Genomic DNA, 19,344 nt, shown 5'->3' on the forward strand with positions numbered 1-19,344 from the left:
TTGTACAATGTCCTGCTTTTTCAGAGCCCAAACTAGGTTCTTTGGTTTGGGATTAGGTCCAGGTCTAAATGAAAATGTAAGACTGCTGGAAATTACTTTGAAAAGAAAATTAACACTATGCAAAGTTGCAACTACTCTCTAGCGCTGATTAGGGAGGTGTCAGACTGTAAGCTCAGAAATCACATTTAACATTCCTTCTTTGTTCATAATTTCAAATAAACCCCATTTTTTTTTATCAACATCTGTTTTTGTAATATGTGATCAGATATATGAAAAACATGTTTTTTTTATAAAGTTGATAAAAATCACTATTTCTGAGTAGAAATAGATAAACATCAATGCAATTTATCTTAAAGAAAGGCTTGTTTTTGTGTATTATTTATGTATTTTGTCTTACATGACTATGGCCACTTTCATACATATTTTATACATCATTATACTTTGGATTTTTTATGTCATAATTTTAGTACTCCATGAATAGAATAGAGCATAATAAAATCAGTATGTAAGTGGACACAATAATATGAGACAAAATATGAACACTGTCCATATACAAAGCATTTAATTGTACAGTCACAACAAAAAACGGTATAGTATCCTGTAAAAACACTTTAAAAGTGGCTTCCCCAAGAATGGCGTGATCATCCTATATGTGTGTGTGTGTGTGTGTGTTTGTATGTGTGTGTGTGTGTGTGTGTGTGTGTGTGGTTATGCCAACTGTATGTGTGGGGACTGACTGAGAAACTCTGAGTTTTCCTTGGAGTGAGGTGCAGCCTCCTCCACAGTCTGCAAAAGTTGTGAGGGGCTGCTGTCAGGTCCCTGGGACAGGAAGTTGAAATGATCTTCCGCTGGCTCTAGCTTGCACTCACTAATGAAGAGTTCTCTTCCATCCCAGTTGCTAAGGTCACCGTGGGTGTTGCCACGTTCGCTACCATTGCTGCTGCTGCTGTTGTTGAGTGCGGAGGAGAGACCAGGGGCACGGTTGGTCAAAGGCTGGCTGAGATTGTGCATGGAGAGGGATTTCCCCAGACTACCTCCCCAGTCTGAAGGCCTCTTGTCTGGGCTAGATGAGAGCAGCAGCAAGGGGTTAACCTCGAGGCTCATGTGCCTCCTCCAGACCCCATCAGATTTCAAGCCAGGCTTCTCCCTCAGCTTCACTCTTCCCTGGACAGGGCCTGATTCTCTGTCCCCTTCCTGGTCAGCATCCACACTGGATCCCACAACAACAGAGGGGCCCAGGCTCCCCTCGTGCGCCACCACTCCATCTGGTATATCATCGGGGACGGGGTCAGCGGGGCATCGGAGGTGAGACGGGTGCACCATGGGGGGCAACTGGAGGGTAAAACCTCCTGTTGAAGGAGGTGGAGGTGGCAGGTCAGGGAAGTGTGCTCTTTTAGAGGTGCCATTAGGGGTGACCAGGGTTGGGTAGGGACTGTCGGGAGGCAGCAGGGGCGATGGGGAGAGCGAGGCTGTGGACGGGGGATAGGATGGGGGTGCTGAATCTGGGGGGCCATCATCATCGGCGGGAGCCAAGATTAGCCGCAGACCTCTTGGGTTGGTGTTAAGGGAACGGCGTATGCCACCATTGTTGTCTCCTCCGCCTCCAACCAGATCACCTCCCTGGGGGGAGGGGAGATCCCTGCCGATGATGGAGGTCTGGTAGTCTGAGTTGTGGTGCTGGTGGTTGTCCAGCTCAAATAGGGGCAGAGAGGAGAGAGTAAGTGCCGAGGGGCCTTTCTGTAGGACTTGGCGGTAAACATCCAGCAAAGAATCCAACTTTGACTCGATGGAAGTAACCTGGGAGCAAGAGAAAAGAGTAAGAGAGTGAGAACATGGAGGGAGGCAGATGGAGTGTGAGAGAGAACGAGCAAGAGACTGGAGCTTAAAGGGCTGTTAATCAGTTTCTGACTGTTCACCTCTATCTGCAGCCAAAAAAGTTTCCAGCAGCATTGAAAGATGTCGGACCAGTGAGTGAAATCTCTCTACCTGGCAAAGTAATTCCTAAGTCACTGGTATCAATCAACAGCCCAAATCAACTCATTTAAGATATACTGTACCATTAACAAAATAGAAAAATACAATTTTTCAAATCTTTAAAGGAGTGCTGATGTAGTTTTGCTCTTGAGTATAGTTTAATTCTCGGATTTTTCTTTCTGAACTCACCTGCCTCTCCACCTTACACACACGTCCCAGCATGCTCATGCCCTCATGAGAGTCTCCATCTGGGTTCAGCTTGTCTCTCATCTTCTTATCCACAGGAATCTGGCCTTTTCCTAGTATCTGATCCACCCTGGCACACACACAGACACTGATGTTAATATATTAGAATATAATTACATTGCAATATAAGTAGGCACCCAAGCTTCATTTCAGGTTATTCCCAGTCGGGCAACAAACCTAAAGCAACAGTAGGATGTTAGGATTAGGGTTAGTAAAACACAACACACATTGCTTGGTTGTATCAGTGCTGTTATATGAAAACTCTGTATCTCCAATAATGTACGTTTTTCGGGAATAAAGACAAACAACATTTTCAGATTGTATTTCATGCAGCCTGTAGTTTAAATGGGTTTCACAGTCTCTGAAGTGTAAATTGCCAAAATGTGTGGGTATGCAAATAATGAATGAACAAATGTTACATTTGCGTTCTCGGTTGAACTTGAAACTGTAAAAAAAAAAAAAAACATAAATAAGTAAATGTGAAATATTTCACACATTAAAAAACTAACATGCACCAAAAATATCACATTTTCACCAGCCATAAACAGAGGTCATAAAAGCATGAGCCATTTATGAGCAAAACATCTCAAAATTAGGCTTACAAACACAGTACCTTCCATGCAAAGATCATATTGGTGCTGTTAAGTGTAAACCTGGCATCTCCAACTTGACAATGCATTTTTTCCAGTTTAAATAAATGCATTAGACCAAGTGTTCAGAAAATGTTCACAGCACATTCAGGATTATCCTTCAGCTTGAAAAATACCAAAACTGAATTACAAGTTTTTTGTTTTTTTCTACACAGCAATATTGATAGGTGCTCAAATCCATCACCAGCTATTCATTTCATTTATTTCACTTTCCATTTTAGCAAAGGGTATAAAATAGAAAATAAAATATAGAAAGGACTAGAAGGAAACTAAATTTCATTTTGTTTTAAGACAACATTATGTTCACATTGCCAGTGAATCTGTAGCCAGCCTTCTGAATGTCAAAGTACTGATCAAGTTCTATGACACTGTAATAATGCTAAATTAGTGAAGTTAATAATGTTTGTATATCTCTAACATGCAAAGATCTAGGAGAGACCAGCACCCAAGAGACACAGGATTTGGTTTTATCTACCAACAATCATGAATTAATTGGAAAGCACTTCCAAACACCCACAACTGCACACACAAGTTAGCAACATTCACACACAATATTTCTCCTTTCTGTTGAAAGGGGTTGAAGTACGCATGTATGGACGGGATCTAATGTAGCGATGATATGTTTGGGCTTGTGTTTGTCTTTATGTTAGTGTACAGTTTGTGTTTCAGACATGGTTAATATTTAACTTACCAAATGGGTGGAGTTCAACACATCAGTATCCAATATAGATAAACTGTTCAGTAAAATTACATTCAATGCACCTTTAATATACTTATGTTTCACTTTTAAAATCCTTCTCTGTGATTGTCTAAAATTTCTAGTGCTCACTGTACGTTCTAATGCAAACTCCAACCATCTGGTACTGTGAGACAGTTAATAAAAATGCTGATTATTTGCATGTTTGTTCGTGTGTGACATTTCAAGGTCAGTCGGGCACTTTTGACGACTGCAGGGGAACTAATGGTCAGGACAGGGGCAGCTAATGGGATTCTAGGTAAAACTCAAATTAAGTGAAATACAAGTAACCCTGAGCCAGGGAGCTTCTTCCTGTTGTTGTTGTTGTAATAATAGTGCAGGGCAGGAGAGGACATGTTCCTGGGTCGGCTACTCAGGCTGGGACCAGAGCCCGCTGCACTGGCCAGTCTGGAGACAGGAGAAAGACTGGGTCAGATAAATCACACGCACACGCACACACGCACACACTCACACACTCACACACACACACACACCAAATACAGTTTGAAGTACAAGTGCACAAATGCAGGTGTACTCATTAACAATAGGTAACACTGGCATGTAGATACACACAGAGTGCCATGACAAGAGGGATAAGCAGGCTAAAAAAGTGATATTGCTACTTGACGTCAAGTTTAAAATATTGTTTTTAATGTTCCTGTTTTTAGGCAAGAACATCCTTATATAGATATATGTGTTGTACTTTTCTTTGCCTGTCACGATGTTAGTCATTTTAAGGTTCACATTCTGCTGTCTCTATCATCAGCAAGGAGCAAAACGGTCGAAATAAATGTTCAAACTGACAACAGATGTGATGACTGTGTGGTCTGTGTGCATCTACAGCAGTAGCCTATGGACGCAACTCATACATACACACACTCAGATACAGAAAACAAACACTTTGTTATTCCCCAGCAGTACTATTGATGATACTGGCATCACATACAGCATTACCATTCATTCAGAATTACAAAATACCATGACAGTCAATACCAAGACCCAAAACAACACATTTCTTTATAAAAAAAAAATATGTAAGTTTGGTAGAATGTAAAAGTATTTGCAACTGTGAATGTCCCAATCCATAACTGCATTATAGTGCCCCCTGCTGAAACAAAACTTATAGTTTTTCATAATTTAAGTGACTTTTGATGTAAGACCTGAAAGCCTCTATATGTGACTTGAGGCTGCAAAAGAAAATATGAGCTGCAGTAAAACAGCTATATTTTTAATTAATCAATGAATATGATAATTATATGATAACTTCTAATGAACAAGTCTATCTTCAAGCATCTGGTGAATGGAGTTTTATGAGTTCAAATACGTTTTGGATTGGGCCTTTTACAAAAGGACAAATGCAGCTGTAATGCCTCTAAAGACAGCACTGAGTAGCTCATGTTAAGTCTACTTATGTTAGCTAACAAAATGTTCCAACAAGATGAGGTCTTCAAGGTGCCCAAATCAGGATTATCACATAGTTTCCTCATAGTTTACATAAAAAAGTAAAATGTTATTATGTAAAAGTAGTATATTAATTACTGCTAATCAAATAAAATGGTGTGATAATGGACCACTTCCTTTGTTGAAAACATGGTAAGAGAAAGTGAATGATGTTAGTAATGTTAGCTCTAAATCATAAACATTTGAACAGATGTTCAGTAATTTCCTGTAAAATGTTGAACATAATCCATTGCTTGAGCTCCTTAATGACCTCTACAACCAGACCTGGGTCAAACAGCCAATTCGGTGCATTTTTTTGTGACAGATTACCAGATTCACTAAACCGCAACTACAAGTAGACTAAACAGTGAATATTAATTGCAAGCACTCCCAAGTTGGCAGTTAATCAAGACTGTGTTCATTTGACATTTCGTCAAAAGATGGAAACCAAATGCCTTAAAATGGATAATGTTATCCATTTTTGTGCTAGAAAAAGCTTCACAGGAATAAAGTGCAAGGAAAGCTCACCAGGTGTGTGAGAAAGTAGACACAGGGCTACATTTCTTTGCACCACATTGTGTCAAAAGTTAGCATTGCATCTAATGTAAACTAAACTATATAACCATGAAAAAGCATGTGCGTGCATGCTGTATGACCCAGGTACAATGACATCATTAAGGTTTAATTATGTTAGCGGGGGGGAGCAGTCGACGAGCAGAGCAGGGCAGGGCAAGTCTAACCCTGATGCAGAATGTTTCCTCCGGGCCTGGCTGTAATATAAATGCAGGGAGGGAGAGGAAAAGGTCTTGACACGGCTGCTGAAGGGCCTCGGAGGGGGACCCACTACAGTGTCTAGTCTGAGAGAGAGAGAGCACACACACACATGTACACATACAGTACATACACGCACACACGCACTGAGTAAGAAGGATAGAGCTGCACAGTGCACAAAAGGTAAAAGTGGGTTAACTTCATTTAAAAAGATCATCTATGAAGTGATCTACAACTGCTATAGCACTAGTAGGAACTACAGCAACAATGGCGGCAACAACCATCTATGCAAGTCCTTGATAAATAAAAACTCTTACAAAAGAACAATTACCAGAAATCAATAAAAATAGCAAGCACTAAGATAAGAGCAAATTCAAAATTCAGTAAAAAAAGAGGGGAAAAACAGCCCAAATGTACAGATGACTTTTAGACGGACCGGTTCTATGAGATTTTGTGATTTTAATGTGCATGTGTGTGTGTGTCCAGTGTGTCCTAACCTGGTCTGAAGGCTCTTGATACGACAGAGCATGTCCAGGTGTCCGGCGGAGTACTGCTCTATGACGTCCTTCACATCATACGGACGCAGCGTCTCCTTGAACTTCTTCTTTGCCACGTGGAACTTCATTATCCTACACAAACACACGCATTTGTACATACAAACACACATCAGAAATAAAAAGACAGAGACTAAAGATGTAATTACTATAAACAACCACAAGATGGTAGCAGCAACTTTTGGAAATCCACAGCGGGATCCTGGTTACATTTCACTTGATCTTTTTTATTTTTGGAGTGTAATAAAGAAAACATTATTAAAATCTCAGATACCTTCAGGAGTATTTAACAGGAAACCAAAGCTCCCTGGTACTCTTGTCAAATCCATAACAACCTAAATGAACGACTTTGAAACTTGAGTGTGATCCTCTATCTTCTTCTATTTAGTGAGCAGAGCCACTGCTGGGTGAATAATATTGATACAGGTAAGGAAATCTATGTATTTGGTTCATTAAGGCTCCCGGGTGGTTTGTGCTTATCTCCAGTTGCCTGTTTTTCTCACCGTCTAAATGGAAACAATGACAGATGACCCTCTGTAATAACAGTCCTGACAGGGGAAGGGGTGTCCAACCCTCAACCCGACACCCTGGGAAAGCCCTGCGCTCCGGCTGCCCATGGAGGAGACCTGCTGGGTGGGCAGGCCGGGCCGGTGTTGGGTGGTGGTGGTGATGGTGTTTGTGTGTGCGCACGTGTTGTGATGGACGGGCGTTGATAGACTTTAGTTCGCTAAAAAACAAAAATAGTATAAAGTCTCTTGATGTCATATCTTTTTAGTCCTGCAAATATGACAAAATTCCAGAACAAGTGAGGCAATGACTGACTGGATAAGATTGCCAAACTATAATTTTAGAGGGAACATTGCAAAGAATGTTCCTCTGATTTGATTTGTGTCAAATATGGATTCCAAAAAGATTCCACTGGAAAGTTTTACATAACTTGCACTCCCTATTACAATAATAAAAATACAATTTGGACAAAGTTAGATGTGGACACACTGTGTTATACCCACCTGAGACCCACTTTAAGGCAAGGGTCAGGTGTAGCCGGTAGAGTTATCTTAGATTGTAGGAAATGTTACTGAAACTGGATTGATGGAGAAAATACAGGGTTGTAGATGTAAAAATATGACTAAACAGAAAATATTGAAGACATTACTACAGGTGATTACAGTCAATGACATTACTGGGGAGGTAATTGGAAATCTAAATACATAAAGACCCAGTGAGTGTGTGTCTGTGTGTGTCTGTGTGTGTGTGTCTGTGTGTGTGTGTGTGTGTGTGTGTGCGTGTGAACAAATTTATAGCTTAGTAACAGATGTGCAAATGTACTGTATATTGCTAGCTATTCACTCTAAGTGTGCAGATGGCAGTGTTTATTTATAGCAGATATTTTGTAGTCCATATGGGCAGCATATGTATGTGTGTTGAGAGATACATATTCCATTTCTATATTTAATCTATTTAACAGCCTATCAAACTCATGATTTGATAAATTTTGAACAAGATGGACAATATAAAAATGGAAGAGGAGGAAAAAATAAAAAAGTGAGATCAAAAAAGTGTGATCAGAGTGAGTCATACAGGAAAAATCAATTTAGATAATTAGCAAGATGAAAAATAGTAAATTTGTCTACAGAGAGACTTTGAGGCTAATGAAATTAGTGGAGGACGATCAGTAGGAGAAACACTGTTGATCATAAAAATCTTGGGTTGGAATTCAGTCTCGCATTACAAAATCAGACCCTTAATTTGTGAGAAAGACATGCCGTGCTGCATCAGATATTTATATTTTCCTTTACTGTTGACCAACAGATACAGTAATGAACTATAGATCTCCCTGCCTTAAAGAGCTGATAACTGTAAACTGTTAGCTTCATTAGTTTGTGTTTCACTATATAGCTGCTTAAAATTTGTACCCTGAAATTCCATTTGATATCTATCTCAGTAGCATCAGAATAGTCAAATTAAGAATGTATACAATCAGGATTGTAGCATCCGAACCCTTATTAACTGGCAGAACAATATAGCAACCAAACCGTTATTTAAACAAGTGGAAAAGGTGATTTTCTTCACCAAATTGTATATTTTTTTTAATTAGATAGTGAAAATTGACATTTTTACAATGAAAAATATGAAGAGGGTGAGGAGAAGCAGTGGAATGAGAGAATCAGTCGGCGCCGGTTGGATAAACAGTCGCTCACAGGGTGCCGGTGCCAGTGTAAGAGAGCAGGGTCTACTAAAACGCATGCACACATACATTCACACACTGACACACACTGACACTGACACACACACACACACACACACACACACACACATAGAACAAACAAATTCTGCACTGCTTGATCCCCCCCCAGGCAAACCCTCAGACCCAGCAGTAAGTCATATAGATAAAGAGTGAAAGATGGGGCAAAAAGAGAAAAAAAAATAGAGAAATGCATTTAAAAAAGCATTGCTTGAGGGAACCAAACATCATGGGGACCCAAGCATTTGTGTGAATGTATATTTTTCCCATCCAGAATTACATATAGCTCACACTGTAAGATGGAAAGTCGGGGGGCCTGTGTTGTAGTGTTACTGTATACTATGGATTAAATTTACTCCCAGGAGGCTGTTAGAACTGTGAGGGAATAGATGAGGAAGAGAGGGTGATTCATCTAAAAGAGATACAGTATAAGTTTATACTTTATACTAACTTTTTCAAGAGCTATCTAATTTGAGATAAAGTATAACTTGTTTGTGTGCATGAAACCAAATTTAAAACACCAGGTACAGCTTATTGTCTCTTTATAATAATGCATCAATCTGTTAGTTGGTGGTATTTTCATACTTTGATTGCTTTTCAAGTCATTAGTCATTCAGGTACTGCACACTGAATCATTCATGAACTTTTCAATCAATAGACTCGGATCATAAACAGCCAGTAAAGAAAGATGGAGGGGTGATAAATCAATAAGAAACTTTAAAAAGAGTTCAGCTTAAGAATAGATTGTAATACATATTTAGAACTAGCCAATCATAAATGGAGGACGCAGTTCAGTGACACTACCAATTGACAATAAATCTCATGTAAAAAAAACAGCCCTATGGTGAGGGGTTGCACTTTATCAGTGCCGACTATAAAGCCATAAAATAGATCAGAAAAACAGGAAGAGCTTTAATGGCATTACCTTGATTCCAACAAACCATCACACATTTCATCATGGTTTCAGAATCAACTAATCATAAACAGCTATAGATGATCAAAAACAGCCAATCAGGAGACAGTAAGAGGGACTTAATATTAAGAAGAAATGTGTTTCTTTCAGACTTCCAATCACTAATGATGGTTGATAATTTGATAATTCAAAGCAAATATGTAGAAACAAAATGAAATTTATATATTGTGAGGTAATCTCAATTAAAGGAACATTTCAACATTTTGGCAACTATGCTTATTCTCCTCTTAGCAAGAGGCGAATAAGCATAGTTGAGAAGATTGATACCAATGTCATGTCTTCACAGCAAATATGAAGCTACAGCTTTTTATAGTTTTTAAAATGTAGTTGCTGGTGTCTTTTTCACAGTAGTGAATTGCCTTTACTGACTAGTAATGTGGATTCTGGTGGTGGGATTTTGGTGATTTAAAGAGGCTTTGGATAAGAGCTTCAGCTAAAAGGCCTGAAATATAAAGCATAACTGCAGCAGGAGCTCACCTGACAGCTCTGATGACAGCCTTGAGGGGAGCTGATAGATCCTCCACTGTAACATCGCAATGGCAGCCTCTCTCATCAAAGGAATCCTCCGTGGTCATGCCTGCGTCTACTGAGAGAGACAGACCGCCGTTTCATCAATAAATGTAGCCCCGTGCAAAACCGTTTCCAGTCTTAAAACTCATAAAACACTTTCTGCATAGCAGGTCCTGATGGGAATCTCCAAGACTGTTTCAAACTGATACTATTTTGGCTTTTAGGAGGTGAAGATTTATACCCAGCTTGGATGGGATCTTTAGGAATGGGCAGCGTTTTGCCAGCTCAGCTATGTAAGGTGAGAGAAGAGGGTATATATATCCTCAATACTGCCAATAATTACGAGAGTGGGAGAAACAGACAGAGAGACAGACACAGAAAAAAGAGAAAGAGCAGGAGAAAGGCATAGGGAAAGATGGAAAGAGAGTGAATGATGATATAGTGCATATACCAGGTTATAATGAATAATAAATCAGTTTAAATAAATGATACAAGGGAATAAGAGGGGAAACTGAGGTGCGATTAAAACAGGCAGCAATTCCATCTATTACTATAGGACAGGAGTTTCTGGGAAAAGTGAGGAAAAACACTGATGCACAACATACTGTATGCTGTACACATGCACCATTTTAAGTCATAACAATAAATTCATGCTCCCTAGAAAGCACAAAAAGACAAAAACATCCACAAGTATGTTGGAATTGAGATTTAAAATACATAAGGGCTTTATCACACTGTAGATCATCACCCAAAAATTATTCTCTCATGCTCTGAAAGTGTGTAATTCAAGTCTGTTAAGAGTTTTCCCAAAACACAATTTATCCACCTGGATAAAAAGAGGCATGACATTCATTATATCTAATATAGAGAATGTTAAGAGAATTAAGTTTTCAGAGAACCATGTGTTTAGTTTCAAGTGAACATTTCTTACTGTCCAGACAGCAGTGGACTTCAGTTCAAGCATTTAGGCTACAATTTGAAATTTGAAAAAAATCCTCATCCAAATGCCTGTCCATCTATAATAATCCAATAAGCTGCCATGAAAGGGACAGTGTGAATTTAGTTTCTTGCATGGACTAAATTCTTTGCAATTAACTCTTGATTCTGAGATGAGTGTCCCACCAACAATTGAATGTATCAGCAAGGAAGAGCTTTCAAAACAGTCCCTGCTCTCAACTATATTGTATGCATTTTATTTTCTGTTCACTTTTATATAATTTTGGCCTAAACTTAAACCAGTGGCTAGAATGTAGGTGCAAGTCCTAAAATGTATAGTATGATTTAATAAATCTTTGGTAGAAAGATTCAATTCAATTTGTGTCACAATTTGTCCTTCATGGCCTGACCCTGTTTTAAAGTGTTGTTTTTTTTTTAAATCTGATCTTCCAGGACAAGTATCTTTTGCACAGTTCTTGTAACTGTTTGGTTATCTGACTTTATATTTGTTTACCTGTGGTTTACCACTCTGATTGTGTGGTTATGTTAAAGGTCTGAGTGTATATGATTTTGTTTGCTCTCAAGTCTCCCCAGAAAAAAAAGAAATCTTAATCTAAATGAGACTTCCTCATTAAATTAAGTTGCAAATATATTATGGCAAAGTGAAAAGTTGGTTGGTTGCCATATTGGATGAGCTCATACAAGCAGTGGTAACTGGACTGACCACCGTTTGCTCATCACTAATGTGTGCAGATCATAGATGTTTCTACACACACACACAGTCCAGCTTACCATCAGGGACAGCAGTGCGTGTCTGACTCTTCAGCCTCAGCGACGGCCTAAACCGGGTCCGATCGTTGAAGCTCCAGCTCTTCTGCACTTTGGCCGGGCTCCCACCCATCAGCTCGGCCCCGCCCACCACCTCGTTGCCAGGGGAACAGCGTTGGCGGTCATTGATGGATGTCTGCCGGCTCTTCATGCTCTGACCACGAGGACTTGCCATCCGGACCCGCTCCTTAAAACTCAACTTCTGACTGCAGAGAGGGATGGAAGGAAAGAGAGAGGAAGGGGGTAGAAGGATGTGGAAAGAGGAAGAGAGGAGAGAAAATGATTCAAAGAAGCAGAGACATAGGGAGTAAGAGTGATGGACCAGTAATGGATAGAGAGAGAGAAAGAAAGAGGGACACAACAAGGGAAATTGGGGAAAGTGAGTTTAGGATAGAGTTGACAGAGAAAGAGTTTGAATGGTAGAGGTTGAGGGTTGATGGAGAGACACACAGACAAAAGGAGAGAGAGAGAAAAAAAGGGATACTGTCAACACCTATTTCCCCTCAGAGAGTGAGAAGAGTTCAGAGTGCGACACAGGGCAACGTTCTGTCTATTCCTTCAGCCCAAACATCATCCATCCAATTGACATGCCCAACACCAGAACAAAGCCAGACTGCTCGCCAAGCCACCAAAACAAACTCTCAGAGTTGAATCTTGACGTGCTGCAGTCCTCGCCAATCGGCTGATAATCTAGCCTTGTATTCGCTTTCCAAAACAGAGTTAATGATGTTTTTAAAGGATGAAATGTGACACATGGTAATATTAATAAATCATCACCACATTAATTTTAAGACTACTTTAAACAAATGAGACCATTGTTGAGAGAAACCTGTAACAGGCTCTACAGAGTATTTTACTTTGTGAAAGAACGAAGAGTCACTGTTCTTCATGTGTGAAAATGAGTTGCACAGCTTCCAACATGTTCATGTTTATTGGTAAATCCAAAGAACCAAACATCCAGCAGGAAGCAAAAGGATTTAAAAGATTTGTGATTTTAATTTTTCAAATCACTAATCTGAGAATACTGTAACTATTTTGGTCTCAATTGTTCATTTTACTATGGTATATTTATGGTTAAAAAAAATCGGTATGCATACAGCATATCCTTATTCATCAGTCTTTAACTTTCAGTCTTACTACATAACTTTATTTGATTTTTTGCCAGTTAAAATAAGAGAAAAGGACTTGAAAAATGCATTGAGCCACATGACATTTAGATCTTTGGCAGCTTTCAGGGGATTGATGGAGATGAAGAAAATTTTCAATCAATGAGACTCACTGCAGTAAACTACGATGTTGCTAAGGCAAATAGACCAGCATGCAATGCAGCAGACCAGTGAAAGAGAAATGCAGGGTTCCAACACATTTTTCATGCCACAAATTCACACTTTTTCCAGACTTCAGTGTCTCACCTGAATTTCAGTGTTTTAATCAGGTTTAATCACTTTAACAGAAGTAGTTTTTTCCCTTATGTATTCCAAAATGGTTTAAGACTATGAATTTTCCCAAATTTCCAAAGACTATTAGATTAGCCAGGTGATTTGTCATGATTTCCTAAACCTTCCTGTCCCACTACACTGTATTTTCCATATTTTCCTATACTTGTAAGAATTATATAGGAATCCTATATGCTTTAGATATCATGAGTAAGCCATTTCCTGTTCTGCATTTGCTGTATTCCACTAATACTGAAACAATCACATATTGTTTTCTTAAAGGCTGTGGATAGAGCTGAATAGATATTTTATAATACTTTTACGTACAACCAATTTTTGTGTCTCTGATGGCAAAAAATGACTGAAAAGAGAAGTGCAGCAGTGATGCAGGAATCATGCAGGTAAATGAGGAAAAGCTACAATACCAACATCTGTATACAGAAATGTTGATGGTATATGTTGTTGAAGAATCATTCCAGGTAAATGTGTCCAGCCCCATGAATTGCTCATGTCCTTGCCATTATATTTCACTAATTTGTCATGTAATGTAATGTTATTTTTTCAACTGCTGCGACAAGACAAAAATCTGCATTACCTGGACCAGTGATTTATCAAGTATTCTCACCATGATGACTTTTGATTGATCAAAATCATCATAAAATCGCACAAGAAATTAGTGTAAGTAATTCCTTCAGAAGAACCTTCCGAAATCTAGATATCCAACTGTGGTTGGTCATCGAGTATATGAATGACATTCATGTGGCTGGACTTGGAGCAGATTCCAGGGAAAAAGGAGACTTTAGGTGGGCTAAGAGGGACATATGGATTAAAAATAAATAAATAAATAAAGGGGAATTTAAACCTTGTAAATGTATATTCTTTAGTTTTATCTTATTGAGCTGTACTACTAAGAAAATTGACTTTTAATTGTAACTTGTAACTCAAATTACAAATTATGAGAGGATCATCCATGATATTGATCTTTTTAGAATGACTGAGGCTCAACATGCAATTTGTTGACTGCTGCAAATTTTGAACTACACTGGGCAGTAAAACCTGGTAGCATTTCCTTTCATTTTAAAAATATGCATTTTTGTCTGCAGTGTAATGATCTTTTGGTGGAATTCCCCTTTAATTTTCAACACTGTAACAAAGTCTTGCTCGCATTCGACAGGCAGCAGGCAGCAGTTGTTTCAGACTAAATCCTTGATGGGATAAAAGGGATCGAGGAAGGAGGTGATAAGGAACTTAAGTTCATTTTCTTTGTTTTACTCCATGCTTTTAGTCAGTCATTCCCACAGGTTATTGGGCTCAGGACAGAGGAGATGATGGGTAGTACTGTAGGTACCTCCTATATTTCCGAGTATACCTTCGGAAGAGCCTCCCATTACTTAGACCCTTACTAGAGTGAAGGAAGGAGGGATGGATGAAGGACAGAATGGAGAGGAGGAGATAAAGGAGGAAGGAGATTAGAAGAGGAGTTAAGCAGAGAGAAGATAAATTCTCTGCCAGCAACATTGATGCACTGTAAATACACAGAGAAAAGGATGGAGAATTATTCCAGAGAAGGATGGGGATGGATGAACAGGGATTCTGTGGAGGGTAAACCCACCTGAACTCAGTTTTCCCTTTTGGGATGACAAATATACGATATGTATGATGTGACTTCATGACACAAATCAAGTCATCAAACCAAAGCATTATTCAGTGTGAGGCTACTAACATTTGCTTGCCTGGGTTTGGCTCATGTAGGAAAATCAACTCCAAAAGCATCCAAATCATGAATTCATGAACCATGAAACACTGATTATTGTGGATGTGTCAGTAAAAAACACTTTCTGAAAACACCTTCTGGTTTTCTTGCAGTGTTGTGTAAAGTAGTCCATCAATCAATTTTCTGCTGCTTATCTGGGACTGGGTCGCAGTGGCAATTGACTGAGTAAGGAATCCCAGACATCCCTCACCCCAGCAACGCCCTCTAGCTCCTCCTGGGGGATCCGAAGGCGTTCCCAGGCTAGAAGAGATATGTAGTCCCCCCAATGAGTTCTCGATCTGCCCCAGGGTCTCCTACCAGTTGGATGTACCTGGAACATCTCTCTCCCTGAGCTCCTCACCCTATTTCTAAGGCTGAGCCCTTACACCCTCCGGAGGAAACTCATTTCGGCTGGTTGTATCCATGATTGCATTCTTTCAGTCACTATCCAAAGCTTGTGACCATTGGTGAGGGTTGGGATCTAGACCGACTGGTGAATTGAGAGCTTTGCCTTCTGGCTCAGCTCTTTCTTCACCACAATGATCCAGTACAATGCCCGCATTACTACTAATGCTGCATCAATCCACCTGTCAACCTCATGCTCCATCTTACCCGCACTCGTTAACAAGACCCTGAGCTACTTGAACTCCTTCACTTGGGACAGTAACTCACTTCAAAGTGCAGTCCACCTTTTTTTTTTTTTTCGGCAGAGAACGATGGCCTCAGATTTACAGGTGCTGACTCTCATCCCGACCGCTTCACATTTGGCTGCAAATCGTCCCAGTGCCTGCTGGAGGCCACTTTGTGTTGAAGCCAACAGAACCACATCATCTGCAAAAAGCAGAGAAGCAATCCTGAGCTCCCTAAAACTGACACTCTCCTCTCCCTGGCTGTGCCTTGAGATGAGAATCACAAACAGAATCAGTGAAAAGGGACAACCCTGGTGGAGCCCAACACCCTCTGAGAACAAGGATGACCCTCTGAGAACAAGGATGACTTACTGCTGAGAATGCGGACACAGCTCACACTGCGGTTACGTAAGGACTGAATGGCTCACAGCAACGGCCCTGGTACCCCATACTCTCATAACACTCCCCACGAGGTGCCCAAAGGGACATGGTCATAAGCCTTCTCCAAGTCCACAAAGCAAATGTAGACTGGATGTGCTAACTCCCATGACCCCTCAAGTATCCTTGCAAGGGTGAAGAGCTAGTCCACTGTTCCACAGCCAGGACGGAACCTGCATTGTTGTTCCTGAATCTGAGGTCTGACAATCGACCAGAGCCTCCTCTCCAGCCTGGGAGGCTGAGCAGTGTGATCCCCCAATAGATGGAGCACACCCTCTGCTCCCCTTTTTTGAAAATGGGTACCACCACCCCAGTCTGCCAGTCCACAGGCACTGTCCCCAATCTCCATGCGACACTGAAGAGGCGTGCCAGCCATGACAGTCCAACAATGTCCAGAGCTTTCAGCATATCAGGGTGAATCTCATTCACACCTGGCGCCTTGCCACTGAGGACTTTTTGACTAACTCAGAGACCTCTGCCAGGCATATGTTTGAGGCTTCCCCCGAGTCATCCAACTCTTCCTCCTCCCCAGAAGGCATAACTGTTGGGTTTAGGAGATCCTCAAAGTGTTCCTTCCACTGCCCGCCGATGTCCCCAGTCAAGGTCAGCAGTTCTCCACACCTGCTGAAAACAGCCTGGGCTAAGCCCTGCTACACCTTCCTGAGCCGTCTGACAGTTTGCCAGAACTTCTGTGAGGCCAACTGAAAGTCCTTCTCCATGGCCTCCCCAAACTTCTCCCACACCCAAGTTTTTGCTTCAGCAACCACCTGAACTGCCATCCTTTTGGCCCTTCAGTGTCCATCTACTGCTTTAGGACACCCCTGGGCCAGCCAGACCTGAAAGACTTCCTTCTTCAGCTTGACAGCCTCCTTCACCACTGTTGTCCAGCGGGTTCTTGGGTTGCCACCCTGTAGTGCTCAACTAAAAGTTGAAGGAGTCTGCTTATCAAGAAATTGAAAATTAAGCCATGTTCACATGTTTAAATGAAATCTGGTGTTAGCCGGTTTAGTCTAGTTTGCTAGTCTAGTTTAATTGGTGAGAATTCTTTTATTCAAGGCCTGTTGAGGGGGTAAACAGTACTTCAAACACAAACACAAGTGAGTTAAGCATACTTTGGAATAAACTCTGTTTGATTTTCCCATGAGGGAGTGAAGGAGGTAAACAACAGTTTGAGCAGAATCTTAAATTATCCTCCTGTACCAGGAGGTACACACACACACAGACACACCTGCGTCCACACACAAATAAACTCCAGATTAAATTTATTATCCTTCATTTCATGTTGGCTCTCACTGCCAATATCCAGCACACTTACACTCAGCATGATGTACGCTAGATCACTTTGTGGTGCACCTAATGTTTACTACTGCTGGTGTTTACAAGTCTGCTTAAACGAAAACCACCAGCCATTTACCACGGCACCTACCACCGCCGTCTGTAAAACCACTAATAATGCAGAGCATTGTGTGTTCTCTTAGTGGAGGGGAAAACATAAAGAAGAAATAGTGCCATAAAAAGTGTGCATAATTATGATTTCACGAGTGTAAATTGGATTTAGTGCAACAAAAGTTTCTAAGAAAGGAAAGCGTAATTAAACACAGCCTTTTAAACAGACGGATTTCTGGGTTATGTATGTTGTTATGGATGCAGCAAAGCCTAATTAAATACTGTTTTGTTTAAGAATGAGAAGCACATTTGTTTGTGTGTTTGACTGAGAGTATTTCTGAGTATGTGTGTGTGTGTGTGTGTGTGTGTGTGTGTGTGTGTGTGTGTGTGCGTGCGTGTGTGTGTCTTAAGTTTAAATGCCTAAGAAGCTGCTGGCTCAACATAAGGCCCCCAAATGTTGCCAAAGAAGCGCAGCACTGTAAAAACTATACAAGCATAATTAAACTCACAAATCTCTCTCTGTCTTCTTTCCCTCTCTGAAATCCCCTATCTCCTCTCCCCTCCCCTCTCCTCCCCCCCTTTTCAACTTTGCTCTGTCTCTCCTAGACTTGTGTTTGATGAGTTATATAAATACCATCCCAATGGAAAAAAGTGCGTCATGGTACAGACATGGTACAGACTCCTGTCTTTGAAGGCCTGTGTGCATGCATACGCACACACACACTCGCAAAGACGGAGCCCATCGACCTTCCTTGCCTGAGAGTCAAGTGCAGACAAAAGTAAGAGAAGGGAAGAGAAGATGAAGGTAGAAGGTAGACAAATTCTGAGATGGAGATGGACAGAAAGAGATGGAAAAGTGAAGTGGGAGCAGCAGAAATTAAAAAAGGAGAATAAAACGTCGACAGGCAGCACACGGTACCCTGCAATAAGTCATTTGAAAGTAGTTCTTGTAGTACTTTATTTACAGAATAGCCTTGATCTACCTATTGTGTTATATAAAAACAATCTTCATCCCTACATCTCTTCTTGTATGTCTTTCTCAATCCAATCCATTAGCTACTGTTCTTTCCGATGTCCAATGTTGTCCTGACACGTCAGATTTTCTTTTATCAGAACACAGCAACCTTGTTATTGCTTAACTGTCCACTACAATATTGATGTGCTTGCTAATTATCCTTTTGTAAGTCAAAGTACTGCAATGTACCTTCTCTTTTGCCAGGCCGCACTGGTGAAACAGAGATTAATATTAACATACAAGCCAAAACAACATCATGAATGCTAACATTTTCTTCACTAATGGTGACTTAAGAATTTGTTAAGGATAAGTAAGGGTTTGGTCAATCACTGAATCAATCAATCAATAAACCAAGCAACTAACAAACCAACCAATCAATAGGTCTACATAACCCTTCAATTGCAATCTTCAATTGCTTTACCAACCAAAATACCTGGTAGATGTCAATAAACATACCAGTAAAGACACAAACTGAAAAATCTACACACCATGACCTATGCAGTAAATATCATCTAATGCACAGATGTTTAATATAAATAATGAACAAACTGAACAAAACAAAATGAATAAATAAATCATAGCCTGAAAGTCATCTTTGGACAAAATATGAGTCCCAATCTATGAATCTATAATCAAATGATGAATTAACTTAAAAGTGAACCAAACAAGCCTGCAAACCTACTGTTTTTTCGTGTTACACAAAACAGCATTTAATTCGTAAGACAAAAGATATTATGACAAAAAATTAAGCATATCATTTAATATGTGTTTACTTGTGTGGGGGTTTTTGTGTGTTGCAGTGATGAGCCGAGAATCATACAAAC

General features: G+C 40.2%; 1 protein-coding gene and 2 long non-coding RNA genes across 7 annotated transcripts in view; 2 read left to right on the forward strand and 1 right to left on the reverse strand.

Moving 5' to 3' along the window:
- Positions 1 to 536: 536 nt before the first annotated feature.
- Positions 537 to 19,344, reverse strand: part of kcnq5a (potassium voltage-gated channel, KQT-like subfamily, member 5a) — a 113,295-nt gene continuing 94,487 nt past the window's right edge. For 4 of the 5 annotated variants that reach the window (XM_044372632.1, XM_044372631.1, XM_044372635.1 and 1 more), the window contains 5 exons: positions 11,828 to 12,069; positions 10,067 to 10,175; positions 6,315 to 6,446; positions 2,164 to 2,290; positions 537 to 1,797 (listed from right to left, as the gene is read on the reverse strand). In XM_044372632.1, the coding sequence (XP_044228567.1) occupies positions 709 to 1,797; positions 2,164 to 2,290; positions 6,315 to 6,446; positions 10,067 to 10,175; positions 11,828 to 12,069 (1,699 nt within the window). In that variant the 3' untranslated portion in view covers positions 537 to 708. The remainder of the gene's footprint in view (positions 1,798 to 2,163; positions 2,291 to 6,314; positions 6,447 to 10,066; positions 10,176 to 11,827; positions 12,070 to 19,344) is intronic. The other variant, XM_044372633.1, reaches the window with a different exon arrangement.
- LOC122996871 lies at positions 617 to 19,338 on the forward strand. Its single transcript, XR_006407096.1, has 3 exons — positions 617 to 670; positions 9,184 to 9,186; positions 17,848 to 19,338. It is a non-coding gene; the product is annotated as an uncharacterized LOC122996871 (long non-coding RNA).
- LOC122996870 lies at positions 2,251 to 3,100 on the forward strand. Its single transcript, XR_006407095.1, has 2 exons — positions 2,251 to 2,944; positions 3,004 to 3,100. It is a non-coding gene; the product is annotated as an uncharacterized LOC122996870 (long non-coding RNA).

Source organism: Thunnus albacares, chromosome 14 (assembly GCF_914725855.1).
Source record: "Thunnus albacares chromosome 14, fThuAlb1.1, whole genome shotgun sequence".
Classification (NCBI taxonomy): domain Eukaryota; kingdom Metazoa; phylum Chordata; class Actinopteri; order Scombriformes; family Scombridae; genus Thunnus; species Thunnus albacares.